Genomic DNA, 16,599 nt, shown 5'->3' with positions numbered 1-16,599 from the left:
TTGGGTCTAATTTATTAACGCTTTCATAGATAAACCTGAGTGATCCATCAAACTTGAAATGGATCTGGTCCAGGATTGAAAACATTTGCCAAATAATAGCAAATGATTTTAAGAAATCCATCCAAGCTTTGCTGTACCACCCAGGTTCTCCCATGATATTCTATCTTCTGTAGTCCTGGAGTGCAATAATAAACCAGACTCATTCTTTGTGATTTAGGTTGTCTCTGTTTTACATGAAACCACAGCACTGGGATTTATTGACAACTGGCTGCTGAAATTTCCTGTCGCCTCACATCTATATAGCACCTAAATAGACATGGTAACAACTGGTGCATTTTTGTAACAAATTGTACCCCATTTTCCAAAGTATTTTGATATTCTGGATCATTCTTAGAATGTGAAGATGCCCCATAACTATGGAATCCCTTCTACCAACCCTATATCTCCCTTCACCCTAAAACTTCTTCCCACAATAAATCATCAATAATTGCTTCTGAAGTGTAATTATATGTTTGTTCTGTGTTGTACATTGTCAAGTTTATATTCTCTTTGTTTGTATTCTTGAGAATTGTTGCATCTAATTTAATGTCTGAAATTTGGAGAAGTTCTTTTTTATTTAGATATATTGGCACTGGATGGCTCATGTTTTGGCACTGGATGGATCATATGTTTTGAGTGGCAACTTCTAGTATGCAATAGGTTTAGATCCAGAAAGTGTATCTTCTCCAGCCTAGGAGAGCTTTAATAAATCAGGTACATAGTTTTGAGGTTGACAGATAAACACGTTCTTCAGTGTATCCATCAATACAAAATGTATACTTTATTAAACATAAACTATCAGTGCCTACCTTCTCACAGCGATATTCTCCAAAACAGAGGCCACGTATAACCTGGTTATAGATCAGGTCAGTGCTCATTGGATCTTCTGCAGAGTTATGCCATGGTGTGAAAATCTCTTTACGGAAAAACAAACGCCAAGGTGCATGTTTCTCTTGGTCTCCGTGGTCTCTTGCCAGCTGCTCACACTGAGAAATGCCATCCATCAGGTGCTCTGAACCACTCCCCAGTGACAACACCTGAAACACAGACAGAGATCATAGTAAAGCCATGCTTTAAACTTGTCTACTGCATTGGAAGCATTCAAGAAGACTAAATATAAGCCTCTGTACTTACTAGAAAGCTGTATCAGCAAAATACAACCAGCGTTTGAATGTGAAATTCAGAATAAATCCAAGTAGTTCAATGGTGTTACATCTCATAACATTCAAAACAAAATTACTTTTTAATAAAATATAGATTTGGCTCCAACCTAATATTGCTTAATTGACAAGGAAAAGAATTTTAACTTTTCTGTGTAACCTTCTGTTAAATGTGCTAAAACTCCTGGGCTTATTAATTATTCATTTGATCATGCTCCATTTTTAGAACTTTTCATAAAACAAAAACTTATTAGAAACAAAATAAACACGTTATAATTGTCCTTTTGAGTTTTTGTATATGTAATTCTATAAAATGATAAAAATATATAATAATAGATGAAAAAAATATTCAACTATATATTACTTTTTTCTAAATCAGCTTTTAACAGTTTAAACATCTGAATTTGTGCACAACATGACAGTAATGATACTTTTAAAGCACCTTATCATAAATTGATATGTAAATGGAGAATCCAAAAGTGTCCGTCAGCTTTAGCTTCTGGGAGATGCTCCTGCAGACCTCCTTGGCATTGGTGGCGGAATCTGCTTCAATGATTAAAGATTCTCCATTCATAATTTTGATAGGTATTTCTAGAGATGCTGCTCCTTTCATTTGCTGTACAAAACAGAAAGATAACAGAGAGGAATTTAGCAGAACTAAGAAAATAATTTCATAAGTAAGATTTTATGAAGTCACTTTTAAAAAAAAAAAAACAACTCTGAATACTCATTTGTTATGATTTAGCCTTAATACATACAGGGAAGAAACTGAAAAAGATGTAATTTAGTTACAGACACACTGATGGCCTTCACACATGTTTACATTCATAAACATAGTGTAAAGGAAGTGAGAACCATGTTAGCCTTTTCAGAAAAATCTGCTAGAGAAAAATCCACAGATTACCCATTGTATTGGAGTGGGGAGTGGTGCATTGGTTCCTATCCAGTGTATTGTTTTCAAAATGTCTTCTCATATTATGGAAAACAACAAGATTATGTCAGTGGAAGCCAACTTAATAGAGATATTGGAATATAGAGACCGATGACTTAATACAGAAGATAGTCAGGGACTGTGGGCATGTTACAAGAAAGTGGTAGTTATCATTGCAACAACAGGCAATTTACAAATCAATACTTTCATATAGTATGGCAATGATATGATATATGAAACAGTTTTGCAAGTATAAGTATTGTAGTACTGTAGCATATGTTTACATGAGTGTTACATAGTAGGCTTTTTCTGACCACCTCAATAGTGCAAAACACAGCAGAGAGAAAGGTAAGGAGTGACTAGGCTCACTGTCAAAGAGTACACAGCACAAAACTATAGTGCAAGAAAGAAAAAAGAAATACTTTCTGCTGGGTTCACAAGGCTGCAAAATACGACTGACAAAATATTGTATGGGCACCGGGAGTTTTGTCAATGGTTAGCTAATGACTAAATGGACAAGCAAGAAATAAGATAGAATGGTATAGGAAATGTATGGTAAATATATGTTGCAATTACTAATTAGCCATTATAAATGTAGGTATGTAAGTAATCAATTACATGTTAAAGTATTTAAAGATTACCTGTAGCTCTAGCCAGCTAGGGGGCTCGGAACGGTCACCGTTAGCCATAACTCGACTCAGCTGTTTCATGCACACAGAACTGTGTGCTATCTGCTTTCCACGAATAAAGTTCTGCAAGTACTGTAAGAAGAGACAAGAGATGCATGTCTCATACTCATGTGTCATACCTCAACCATGTTTTCACATTGAGTGTTCACTTATACTACATTAAACAGATAAAACACTCAGAATGCTAAGGTAAAATGAGCAAGATAAGATCTTGGTATATTCAGCTATTATTCTCTTTTTACATATATATCCATGCAAGTTTGATAGTTGGGGATGGATTTTTAAACATCTTGGGATGTCTTCCCAAATTTCTACTAAAGAAATAATTATACAATTAAAATATTTTATTGGATTTATTTTACATCAACCAAATTTTCAGCCTAAGCATAGAACCACAACAAACTTGCTTTACAGTAGTCTGCGGATTTTAATTATTTTTATGCTGTGGCAGTGCAACTACATCATAACTTGCTATGTATTTTGCTTTGCCATGTATCTGCTGTCCTGTGTTACCAAGCATTTGTAATTTTACCAACTAATTCTGGCCATCCCTTTTTGCCTTTTGTTTTGTTTTGGGGTTTGTGCCTGTATACCTAGCAGCCTCATACCACTGCACATGTGCTGTTGTTTTTTTCTCTTAAGTTTGTTAACTAAAAACATCATTAACATAATAGAGAGGTGACAAGTGGCAAGTACTTTCAGTTCCAAGGGAGTTTAGTGAGTACTTCTGGTTCCAGCATTAGAATACTGAGCATTGCATGGTACAATGCCCACACAAGCACCATCAGCATAATCCTCTACTTCTATCTTGGCTCTGGCTGATAGCCTCTTTATGTATGCTGTCTGTGATCTTTTCCATCTCTCGTAGCTCTGACTGTGACCTCCTTCATCTCTCCTGGCACTGACTGTGACACCCTTTTCCATGTATCCTGACTGTGATTTCCTCTGTCCATTCTGCCTGTGAACACCATCTATCCTGGTTGTGACCTCCTCTGTCTATCCTGACTGTGACCTTCTCCGTCTATTCTTGCTGTGACCTATAACTCTGACTTTTGGTTAACCCATAGAAAATAGGCTGCATCCCTATATTGGCTATGCCTTCCCCCACCAAAATATCAGACAATGGCACCACTGACTGCCTGTGCCAAAAGAAAAATGTCCAGAATTTTTGGGCCTCTTGTCCATAAAAATTTGAAAGTAGCCTGACAGCTACAGTACCAAAATGTGCTATTGGAAGAACTGCTTGTTAAAATTTACCACAAAGGATAAGTTAAGATATAATGTTTTGTCTGTGTTAAGAGAACCTTAATGTCAAACAGCCAAACTATTACACTATCTGAAACTCTGCCCCCAGTAGCATTGGAGAAGCAGAGAACGTTAGCAAGTTATCTGTATTTTTTTTTTCTTATTTTAGTAATGTCTGCAGCTCTTCTAAGAAATATGCAGACAAGTAGAGTTTCTTCACATATTACTGCACTCCTAACCTTGAACTATACAATTAGGCATATAGAAGTTCGTAGAAATGCTTTATATTCTTACTATTAAAAAAACAGCATACAAAAGATTTTCACTGAAAAGATGCAAAACTGTTTTTCCTGTAAGTAATACAATAATAATAAATGCAACAAACATAACTAGATTTTTAATTTACCCTTTCATATAAGTTACTAAAAGATTAATAAAATGTTAATTACTCTTCTGTATCCACACTGAAACAAGTGGCTTTGTTCTGAGCAATTTTGAATGAGCATTTGTGTCTCCAGTCACCTGAATCTACACCCAAATTCTATGAGTTTTCTAGGACATATAATGGCACCAGCATACAGAATAGTGCATTTAAGGGGGCTACAACTAGAACTGATAACATGACTACTATCACTTTTATTTGAAAGGTTAAAAGTATTTAATTAATATAGAAGTGGACAATTACTTTTTCAGAGAAGGGGTTTTCCTCTAGTGCAGACAGTATTGTTTAGGCTTATGAGAGGATGAATAGTTTCTTTTCTTTTTCAAATGATGACCTTTAAATGCATTTTAATGCTATTATTTGGCAATCCTCTTTAAAAGTGACAAACACATTTGGCACTTGCAAAAAGGAAATGTAATAATAGTCCTGGTTTAAATGAACTCATTTGCAATGGTGTTTAAGCTAACAACAAAGGGGACTTTATGCAGTGTGTTTAGACCCTACAAATACATTTGAGCATTACAAGTAAAACCAAAGCCTTGATCTGAAATGTGTGGCTGCCTTGCCAGACATTTAATTATCTTTAAAAGCTTTAGAAAGATAATTAATGTCTGAACAACTCTGATGGTGAAATATCAATACGCATAGAGGGTTAGGAGCAGCTGTTGTATATTTTCCACAATGTTGCTACTTTTGTTCTTTTCAACATGGTAAGCCTGTAAGTATTCTCTTTTTCTTTTTTGGCTGTGCTTGGCAGTTCTGTTAGGTGTTTTTAACTTGAGGGCTAGAAACATAAAACTTAAATGCCAACTAAAAGAAACATCAATGGAGTCTGGGTCAAGAAAATATACTGAAGAAAAAAGCTAGCAGTCATTCAAACAAATCGATTAGATCAGTCAAAGAAATCAAAGACACTGATTGTTTATCTTGAAAATTGCTCCACTTTTGCCTGAATATTATTTCATAATGTCTTACCTTAGCTAATTAGTTAGCTTTCATGTTAAACTTACAGACATGTGATCACTTTTAATGACCTAAAACAGGATTGCACAGCAATAGGGCGTCCTCTGAAAACTTCCATAAAATGAAATACACTAAACTTTTTTGCAGAACTCCACAATGATCCCAGCTCCTAATTATATTAGGACAATATACACAGCATCTGCTTTGGAATAATCATAGAGGGAAGAATGTAAGGCATGACAACGTTCACCTCTTGGGGGAAAGTAAAAAACACCAACTTTTTACCATCATTATAAATGGTATAGAGTTTGAGATTAAAAGTACCATTTCTGTGTTTGCAGATGACACCAAACTATGTAATGGAATTAGGTCCATACAAGATGTCTGTAATCTACAAGCAGACCTGGAAGTACTGTTTGATTGGGCGGCCAAGTGGCAAATGACATTTAATAAACTATATACTTTGGAGTTAACAACATGCATGCTTCATACTGTCTGGGGGGAATACATTTGGGGGAGTCAGAAATGAAAAAAAAGGATCTGGGGGTTCTGGTAGATAATAGACTTAATAACAGCATGCAATGCCAAGATGCAATATCTAAAGCCAGCAAAGTACTTTCTTGTATTAAAAGAGGAATAGACTGCAGAGATGGAGACATAATCCTGCCCCTGTACAAAGCATTGGTCAGACCACATCTGATCACCCTGTATAAATATATTAATGGTCCATTTAGAGAACTCTCTTCACAATTATTCACTTTGGGATCATTACAAAGAACAAGAGGGCACTCTTTGCGTCTGGAGGAAAAGAAGTTTAAGCTCCGGATAAGGAAGGGATTCTTCACTTTAAGGTCTGTGAAAATGTGGAATCAGCTCCCTCAAGAAGTAGTTTCAGCAACTACTATAGAATGCTTTAATAAAAAGCTGGATGCTTTTCTAGAAATATAGAATATAACTGGGTATTAAGGATTTTAAGTAAAGATACCAGAGACTGTTGATCCAGGGAACATCCAATTGCCTCATGAAATCAGGAAGGAATTTTTTTCCCCGTTGAAGCAAATTGTACCAGGGTTGTTTTTGCCTTCTTCTGGACCAACTATGTCCTATAGGGTTTCATATCTGGGATATGTTTATTTCCCAAGTGGATAATCCTAGTGGACGTATGTCTTTTTTTCAACCTAACCTACTATGTAACTATGTAACCAACTACATTTGTAAGTCAAATATCAGTTCTTATTAAAGTTTTTAGTAGCGCTTCTTAAAGAGATTTTTTAAGAAGAGAATTTATTTGGAAAAACTATTTCCATTTCCAGAGATGATGCACTATTTACAAAGTGCACCATTGCCTCATACTGTATATGTTCTTACAAGAATTAGTTTTACATTTATTACTTGCAAAAGCATACAAAAGCTGGTTAAAGGCCACTGGTTTTTACACTAAGTTTATGATCAGATGTGGCAACAGACCTAAATTTATTCTGGGCTACAGTTAACACTAGTCCTAAAGGGAATCTACAATCATTAGCTATTTACCTTTCAACTACAGCCCTACCAGTTTAGGGACAATGAACATTGTTATGGTATATTGGACCATTTACCTTGATAAAACTTTCTGTAGGTGGAAAGCAGCCCAAACAAAGAGACAGCAAAATCCATCCACGTGCATAACTAGATTTATTATTATTTCCAGAGAGTTGCTTGCAGATTTGGCAGTAAATCTCATCTCTAAAAGGCAAGATAAAAAGCAGTGATTTTCCTTGATTCTTTCTACATCTGTAATACTGCTATCTTGTGGTCATTATACAAACATTCAAGTCAGAATGGTTATTAAAAAAAACAAATTAAAACAAAATTAATATACTGCTTCCCACAGTGGGCACACTGCCACAATTTCTAGTTAAATTGTTTCAGATAAAGACAAAAAGGTATACTTATAACAATGCATTTAGGTTGCATTTTGTCCTAGAAGCAAATATATAATGTGCACTTTTACAGATTCTGCTCCTGTTTTGAACATGATATTGTAACTGCACAATTTAAAACCAGGATGTGGCATTAAAACCAACAGGCCATATTCTTTTTTACAGATATCGCTCTACAGAGTACACCCCAACAGTAAGAAGCCTTACCTGCCTTATCCTTTCAGTGTCAAAAGAGTGACAGAAAAAAAAGAAGGTGCACTGTACACACAGCACTGTCCTGTTTTATGGAGAGAAGAGGGGGCAGAATGAGCAAGCTGCACCTCACTGTGCTCTTCTCCACTGATCTGTATAGTGGTCGTTAACCATCAGTCGTTCATGGATCTGTCAGGACAGATCCATGAACAACGTTGGGCAACCACTGTACACATGTCAGATTCTTGCCTGAGACAAGCCCGACCATTTGTATGGGGCAATAATTATCTGACATGTGTACATAGCCTGAGGTCACTTTGCTAAATGAGTTCAGGCTGTTCACTTGGTGGTTTTTGAATATGGATAAAACTGTTAGCATCTGGTCTGCTAGGTTTAAAATGATTTGATCTGATTTAAAGACCAAAATAAATAACTCAATCTTTATGAAATATAGGTTATTATAAAAAAGAAAAGTATTTTGTCAATGGAATAAAAATTATATTTACACTGATATTTTGTTTCTATTATCTGTTTTCTCAGTAGCTCCCATAACTGAATAAGAATGCAGACTTACTTTTCTAGTAAATAAAATACAATAATCCATGGCTTAAATAATAAAAAAAAATATTGTCATGATGAAATTACTAAAATAAAATAAAAACCTGACTGATTTCCACTGGCACTTTGACTCACTACATTTCGATACTGGTGCTTTCCCGAGCACTGCTCACCTTTGCTAAGCACAAATGAATCTTACCGGATTTCAGGGCGCAAAATTCCATTGCCAGCAATGAAATGTAGTTTCTCCAACATAGACATGGGTTTATCTATTGGAGAGCCTTCATCATCTGGTATATCTTTTCCACTGCTCAGCTGACTTGAAACCTTTAACATCATAAACAATATACATAAATATTTGTTTTTGTATGGCTCGGGGATACAGTGGTAAAACAATATTATTTTTGTTTTCCTATGGTCATTTAGTTATTACCTGTAAAGCTAATTTTGAAGATCGTTTCAACTTCATGGAGGAAATTTCCCTGTTATATTTTGCTCTTGGGTTGCTTCTTATTGACTGTAAAAGTATACATATCATTTTAGTTTCATACAACTTACTAATAACAGCCACAGTATTCAAATTCAGTTGCAGAGATGTCAGGTAAAGAATATGTTACCTAGAAATCCAATATCTAGAAATAGCCAAGACTTTATTAAATAAGAATAAAATAATTCTGCCTCTCTGTTAATTTTTAGGTATAAAAAAAGTTGTGGGTGTGTGTAACACTTACAGATAGTTATTACTTTACATTCAGATCACTGGCATTGAATACAACTGTTTTCTTCTTAGAAGAGTTAAGCCATCTTTCAGTTACTTAGTGGTCCACCTTACCATATATTTAGAAGCTTAACATATTAGTTGGCAATATGCTTTAAAAATCAAATGCAGTTTAGGTAAATAATTATTTTTTTTGTTAACAATATTAATCATGTTGCGTGTTTAGTGTTGCTTTTTAAGCCAATGAAAATAACAAAGTGTGGAGAATAATATGGTAATTGGTGTCAAAACAACTATGGGTGCCGAAGAGCAAAGAAAACTTGGTGCAAGATCTGCTCTTATACTTCCTACTTTCCAAGGTAAGGTAGTGCAAATAACACTGATGGTGCATCATCCTTCCATACACTTATCCAAAAGAGTAACAATACTTGCCCAATATACATGTATATTACAAGGATTGCTAAAGAGTTCTTGAACTTTAATTTGATTTATTTACTGGTAACTATATGCGAGCGCTGACAAGTGTGAACTATGGTCTGACTGTGATCAGATGAATTTGCTTCTCTATGCCTTGTAAGACCTTCAGACATTCAAAAAAGAAAACTGCTTTGTATAAGAGCCTAATGTGCACATGTAAGGGGAAAAGCAAAGAGGGTTTAAACTGTTTATTTTCTCGTAGACTATCATTTAAAAGGTTTGCTCAATGTTTTAAAAATTTAGGATTAAAATTCTCCCATTTTATTTATTTTTTTTAATCTGCATTAAAAGAATAGCACACTTATGTGCTTAGATGTCACATGGATTTGAAAATCCCTGCATTTTTTAACTAGAAATAACAAACTGCATAGGTTTTACCCAGATATATCTCTGCTCTTCACATAAATGTCCAAAGTCTTCCATTTATCCTCAATGTACTATTCAGATACAGGTAATGAATCCTATTGACTTACTCCTTGAATATTATTCTTTAATCCAGCTTGAATTTTGTCTCTCCTGGTTAAGGTGTCATAAATCTGTGTGATTACAGAGCTGCTTTGACTTGCAGGTCTAGCAGCATATAATACTGGTTCAGGAAGGTCCCCCATAAAACGTAGTATAATTTTCCAAACAGCTAATGAAGCCTAAAACAAAACAAAACATAATTTTTTTATCCTACAATTTACATTAAAAATAAATCAGCCCACAATGTGTTATTTTTGACAACCTCCTACCAGTCAGTAGTGAATGCATAGCTGTGCTTATTTTATGACACAAGCAAACATAATTTTTAGAGTAGGTATATAAAAAAAACTCCTGCTATTGCCAATGTCATGTCTAACCTTTGGGCTTTTTAAAACTGATTTATCAGGACATGAACTGAATGGACTTATGTTCACTCTTTAGACTGGTTGTTAATAGCCAACGTGCTACCTAGGCAAATTTAAAAAAATGTAATTGAAGGGGGTGTTAAAACTGTAACCAGTACCAGAACATCTCCTTGGTCATCATGATATAGAAGTGGCTGATGTAATGTCTTTCGTATATGGCTATCTGTTGCTGAGCCCTGAAAGTAGGTTGCAGCAAACTTGGGAAAAGTAAATTCGGCCAGCTGGTCGATGTCCTTTCCCAGTTTAAGAGGTAGTGTATCGAGATCCGTCTCAACTAAAAACTGTGGGGAATCCATGTCCTAAAAGAAAAAAAAGAAAGAATGGTTATTTACCATTCAGGATAATTACCAAACATGTTTATGTACTACCACACAGTCTTTCTTAGCAATAATTGTATTGATGCCTACATCATCAGGCAAAAAGCCAAAGACTTGCTCCACCATGGCCAAGTTTTCTTTCTCTTGGGCTTGAAGCATTTCCTTCTGCTTCATTCTCCTTTGCTCTTTCATGGCAAGTTCTTGTGTGCTCATTAATACCTGTCAACAATAAAAAGATATCAGACTAAAAAGCACATAACACCAAAAGCAAAGCCTAACCATGGCCTTCTATAAAGTGTTCTTACATTGTTCCTTTGCTTCTGGTAATTCATACGAGCCAGCATACCCCTGGTGTAAGTCTGGATAACCAATGCTGCCTTCTTTTCCCGAACTAGCTTCTGTCGCAAGAGGTAACCTCTACATCTCGCCTGTAGTTTTGTAATGATCAGCTGGGATTTTTGATACTGCAAACGAAGCTGTCTACTTTTCACTATTGCTTGCAGCCTCTGAAAACCATGTCTCATCTGAGGCAAAAAAAATGATATTTGAAAACTTCTGTACTGCACAGAGTAAGCGTTTTGCACAAAACAGTTTGATAACTAAATACATAAATAAAAATAGTACCTTAAGATATGTTTTCCTGCAGTGGAATCCCCTCCACACTGCCTGAATCTTCACTGCAGCCTTTCTTTGTCTAAGAAACTGTTTCCTGCAAAGTAAATAAAAAAAAGGTAACATAGCCAGCCCACACAGTAAATGTCAATTTTCCACCTTTTAAAGAATAGTTATGTTTTAAACAAAAACTAACCTACATATTTCAATATCATTAAATAACAATTTCTGACAATGATTGTTATATGCACCTATGTTTAGGAATCATTGACATACCAGCATTACAAGCTCAGTTTACATACCATGTAAATAAGGTCTTAAAGCAATGATACAGTTGATACATCTTTGGTTACATGCAACATTTACAAAGATTAAAGTGACAGATGTTCCCCTAGGATGCCTTATAACTGAAATCATAAACAGTAACAGCGACAACAGGAAGACACAAAGGGAAATTTGCTCTTAAGGTTGCACTGTTAGAATACAACACACCCCCAATTTAAGATTTCTCTTCTATTGCTGTTCCAGTGCCAACTCAGATTTATAGATTTTTTTTTTTGCATACTTTTACCTAATAAAATATAAAAGAGATATTGACTCTCCCCAGTGGAGTTGACAACATTAGAAAACTGACAAGGCTTTTAACCCTTCATTCAGCAATCTTCAACAACATTTTTGGCTTGAAGTAATAAATAATGAATAATAAGTTCCTTATTTTACTTTCATGCAATCTTGTGGCACTCAGTACACAAATGGTGGTGCCCAACAAATATTTATAGTCATATTCTATGTTCAGTGAAAGTCACAATGGACCTGATTTATTAAAGCTCTTCAAGGCTGGAGAAAATACACTTTTATCATTGAACCTGGGAGATCGAGCAAACCGGAAATTGATCTGGTCCAGGACTCAAAACATTTGCTATTAAATAGCAAATGACTTTTTAGAAATCCATTCCAGGTTTTCTGGATTGCCTAGATTCACTGATGAAAGTGTATCCTATCTAGCCTTGTAGCGCTTTAATAAATCAGGGCCAAGGTGTCAACTATGTCTACTATGCCTCTTTACCCTCTTCCATTAGGCCAACTGCAACATGAAGCATTTAAATTGTAATTTATTTATACATTTTAAATTTTTGTGACTTTTGGAGCCACAAAAAAAAAAATAGTTTTCAGAAATGACATATTACACTCTTTGGTGCTTATTCTTTGGTGAAATTTTCAAGATCTTTCCTAAATAAAAAGAACTTGCCAATTCATTTATTCAAAAATGAAAAAAAGGTGTATATCCCCATGCTTGTGCAATAGCATGCTTAGGGGGAATTTTTTTTTTGAAGTTTTATTTTTTTTCACTGTCTCTGAATACTAATAACTAATACTAATGGTAAAGTATATACTAAATTTTATGGCTTCTGCATATTTTTTGGCTGATATATCTGAAAAATGCATTTCACCCTAATAAAAGACATTTTCATAGTGGTCTGTGAGCTTCAAATTCCGAATACATAAATGAGTAAAATCTTAGCAAAGCACACCATATTTAATTATTTTAATAAGGTTTATTTTACCTGTCTTTATAACCCCTTAAAACCTTCTGGATAATGACAGCTTTGTGGGTAAGAGCTTTTTCACGTTCCACCTCTAGTTTGGTGTCATGATAATCCTAAATAAAAATATCAAGAAACCATGGGTATGTTATTTATGGCTTAACCAGGTATATTGTTGTACAGTATATGTCTCAATTACACGTTTTTGCTTGATAGGGTAAAGCACTGTTTATATCTATGTACCTCAATTTTGAAATGGTAAATGATTACTTTGTACTTTGGTTTATTTTCTTATGATATTGATTCTATGTACAAAATGTTATTTTCTATATTAAAACGCAATAAAATATTTGTAAAAAAAATATCAATAATAACAACTTCTATATCAGTTCTGCATTAAGAAAACAAATATACATAATATGTTGATAGCACACACTGGTTATGTAGTATGTCATTGTGATGTTTAATGATTTTATAATCCTAATATCTCTTATCGAGCTTTGTAACAAATTTTGAAAATAACAAAAGACATTCATGGCATTGTAAGTAAAGCATAAGAAAATGAACAAATACTATCTGTTTTTGTGATCTGGGTCAGTAAAAAGTACTATTTATTTAGTGTTATTGTTTTTTTTCTAACCCTTGTACAGTGCATTTAAATTACAACGTATTTACAGTCAAAACCATTTTTATTTGTTTTTTTTTGTTTTTAAAAGAGTTGATAATAATTAAAACTACTGTCAGGCACCAGAAAAGATTCAATACAATAGCAATACAAATAGATTTGAGGAATCTTTGTTGTTATTTTCACTGAGTAAAAAAGATATTTTAAACTATTTTCAAACAAAAATCAGTCACAGATTATACCATGTTGGGGAACAGACCTATAAAGAGATACAGTGGTGAGATATTTCAGCTGGACTTTGTACAAACATTGTTAAGTTCAATATGGTTATACATACATTCGTAGTTAATTATTACCTTGAGGAAAAGTTTTGTTTTTCCTATTTTCCAGTCTTCATGTTTTCCAATTACAGTATTACAAATATCAACACTGCAAACCTGGTGATCCCACTAGAAAAAATATACATCATATTAGTTTTCATTTGCAGCAGAAAAGCAAATAAAATAGTGCAAAAAACAAAAGTTTACACAACAACGTGAGGCTACACATGTCAATCTGACTAAAGTAAATTGATCTAAAGTTTAAATACCAATGATCTCAACTTATTGTATCATCTCCTCCTTATTAAAAGATGTTCAGATGGCTGTTACCAGATAAAAAGGAAATATATATATCTCCTTATAGAAAATTAGAAAATATTCTCATTTCTGGAATACTGGACCCCTAAAATATACTTACTAGGCAATGCAATGTTTTATTTTGTATGTTTTGCTTCAAGATGAAAGACCTCTTTTAATTTCATTTATACACTCTTAAACTATAGGTTTTATAAAGTAAACAATACACAATCCTATTCAATATATCTTATTCAGTTTTTTGACTTGACTGCCATTTTAATAGAAACAAGTTTATCAGAAACAAAAATGTTCAAGTAAAGACCTAGCTGCATTGTTTTAATTTCGCCTGTATTAGGGCTGTCAAAAAAGATGGAGGTTGACAAAGCAACTTTATAGTGTAACATTGTCATTTTTTAAACTAGGGTTTTTATTTACCTTCTTGCGACTTTGAGAACCTAATGGCAACAACACTCGGAATCTGTGAAAGAAATCAGAGAAGCTGTAACGAATTGGGTAGCCTGCTTTCCGGATTCGTATGGTCTCCATCATTCCAGAGTATCTCAGTTGACGAATACAAAGTTCACGATCAAAGAGCTATGAGAGACAAGGAACATATTTTTTAGAGCAGCCTTTCATGACCTTCTTAACATGGGGAAACCTTTGAAATAACTTTCAGAGCTTCAGGGAACCCTGCTATATTTACTATACCCACAGCTTAAGTATGTTAGCATGGCGGGATGTCAGTGGAAAGAATGCATTTTACATCGCTGCCCATTGGAAAGAATGTCACCCTTAAGGATCATTGGTGTCCCAAAGCAAGAACAAATATGACTTAAGAAGTATCAATGAGCATGTACAAATCTGTAAATATATGGCTAGACTAGTAAATTAACAAAAGCTTGACAGTATTATTGGGACAAGGTAATCTATATATTTATTTTTAAAAGATAAGACACATGTTTATACAACAATCATTAATTTTTATAAAACATCTAAATACACTTAAACAGAAGTCTTTAAATATGTAAGAAAGGACTTCCTACCAGATAGAGATTTCTACTGTCTGTTGCATTTCCAAGAAAACAAGCTAAATAAAAACTCCCCATTGGGACATAGGCAGAAAAAAAACATTACATTATTCCCTAACCTATCCAAAAGGGAAAAAAACTTGCTTTTGGATAAAAATTAAATTGTTTACCACTGAACATCACCATTTCATCACCAATATGTATCTAATACAGTAGTGCACAATTGTCACAAACATATTTATAGGTAAGTTACCTGACATGTACCCTCAGTTAAAGCGGAACTAAAATAAAAATAAAAAAATCAAACTTACCTTTAATCTGGCAAACCATCAGGAGGTTTCTTCAATTGGGTCCTGTGATGTCCTGGTATCCTTCTTTACCCTCGAGCAGAGGAAGCGCCAGGTGCTACCATCTTCTTTGGTCTTCTTCTTTCTTCCTTGTACGTCATCCAATCTCGCACTGTGCAGGCGTGAGATTGGGTGATGTAAATGGGGAGAAAGAGTGCCAATCTCACTGCATATGCGTGGGATCTGCATTTTTTCCCTCCCATTAAAGAGAAGGCTCTGCACATGCCTGAGATCGCTCATGTGCAGAACGAGCAGCCAGAGCCTCCCAGGATGCGTGATATCCCGGGAAGCTCTGTGCCACAGCGATCAATGCAAAAAGGGGAAGTACTGCACAACTTTAAAAAAAGAAGCCAATTTTTACTTCACATAAAAGGGATGTCCACACTTTTATGTAAAGAAAAAAATGAGAACCACTTTAAACCCCTAATTTCCAAACCTAATGTAGACTCTAAACCTCGCTCCAAAACTTTACCTAGCCCCTAAATCTGACACTGAGCTTTAAGTTCAGTCATAATTAATGTATTTATTTGTATTACAATTTCAACTGCAGTTCAACTGCATCTGATTTGTTTCATTTAAAATACCTGTGGTATTGTACAGAACCAAAATTAGAAATAAGTTGTCTCTGTCCAAATATTTATGGACCTAACTGTATGCTCATTTGTTTATTAATAGTAAAACCTTTGCATCCTTGAGGACTGAGATAAATAACATTCTTTTCAAACACTTCTTTTAGAATCTCAAAAACATAAAATTAGGTCAGACATACCAATGGCTTCTTAAATTCATTGGGCTTGATGCAACGTACAAAGTAAGGCTGGCAATTGCCCAGAATTTTCATCAGCTGGTCCAGTGACTGCTTGAACTGTCCTCCAAGAGTGGGTAATGACTTGTTTGTGTCTGAGATCTGCAGGTAAGCAAAGGACACAAAGGATTAAACACTGCTTAACTTGGAATAAACTTCTGCTTGGCAAATGTGGGTTATGTTGTTCTAATCAGAGATGTTTTGATGCTAAGAAATTTCCTGATAAGTTTTATTTAGAGATTTCTTGCCTTTAGAAATTATAGGAAGCTTTTTTTTTTGGACATTTAATTTTGTATAAACACGCTGCATATGCAGTTATCACATTACTAAAGAAACAGTGGTGCATCCTGGAACAAGAAAGTAATTTAGAAGAGCATGGGTAGAATTTTTTTATATCTAATGTTTAATTTAACTTCGTTTATGCAACAGGTTGTACTGTTTTACTTAATCTATCACTTAGTTTGATGTATTTTCTTAG

At 34.5% G+C, this 16,599-nt stretch overlaps 1 protein-coding gene across 1 annotated transcript in view; it reads right to left on the bottom strand.

The window, feature by feature from the left end:
• The window catches only part of MYO7B (myosin VIIB), a 37,090-nt gene that overhangs the window by 7,566 nt on the left and 12,925 nt on the right, over positions 1-16,599 (bottom strand). The window contains exons 13-27 of the mRNA XM_072407834.1: positions 16,086-16,223; positions 14,377-14,535; positions 13,681-13,773; positions 12,721-12,815; positions 11,168-11,252; positions 10,849-11,067; positions 10,634-10,762; positions 10,325-10,525; positions 9,810-9,980; positions 8,575-8,658; positions 8,341-8,468; positions 7,068-7,194; positions 2,772-2,891; positions 1,642-1,815; positions 849-1,076 (exon numbers count right to left, since the gene is read on the bottom strand). Of these exons, the coding sequence (XP_072263935.1) occupies positions 849-1,076; positions 1,642-1,815; positions 2,772-2,891; positions 7,068-7,194; positions 8,341-8,468; positions 8,575-8,658; positions 9,810-9,980; positions 10,325-10,525; positions 10,634-10,762; positions 10,849-11,067; positions 11,168-11,252; positions 12,721-12,815; positions 13,681-13,773; positions 14,377-14,535; positions 16,086-16,223 (2,151 nt within the window). The remainder of the gene's footprint in view (positions 1-848; positions 1,077-1,641; positions 1,816-2,771; positions 2,892-7,067; positions 7,195-8,340; positions 8,469-8,574; positions 8,659-9,809; positions 9,981-10,324; positions 10,526-10,633; positions 10,763-10,848; positions 11,068-11,167; positions 11,253-12,720; positions 12,816-13,680; positions 13,774-14,376; positions 14,536-16,085; positions 16,224-16,599) is intronic.

The sequence above is a fragment of the Pyxicephalus adspersus genome, chromosome 4 (assembly GCF_032062135.1).
Source record: "Pyxicephalus adspersus chromosome 4, UCB_Pads_2.0, whole genome shotgun sequence".
Lineage (NCBI taxonomy): Eukaryota > Metazoa > Chordata > Amphibia > Anura > Pyxicephalidae > Pyxicephalus > Pyxicephalus adspersus.
This window is presented reverse-complemented; position numbering and strand designations above follow the sequence as displayed.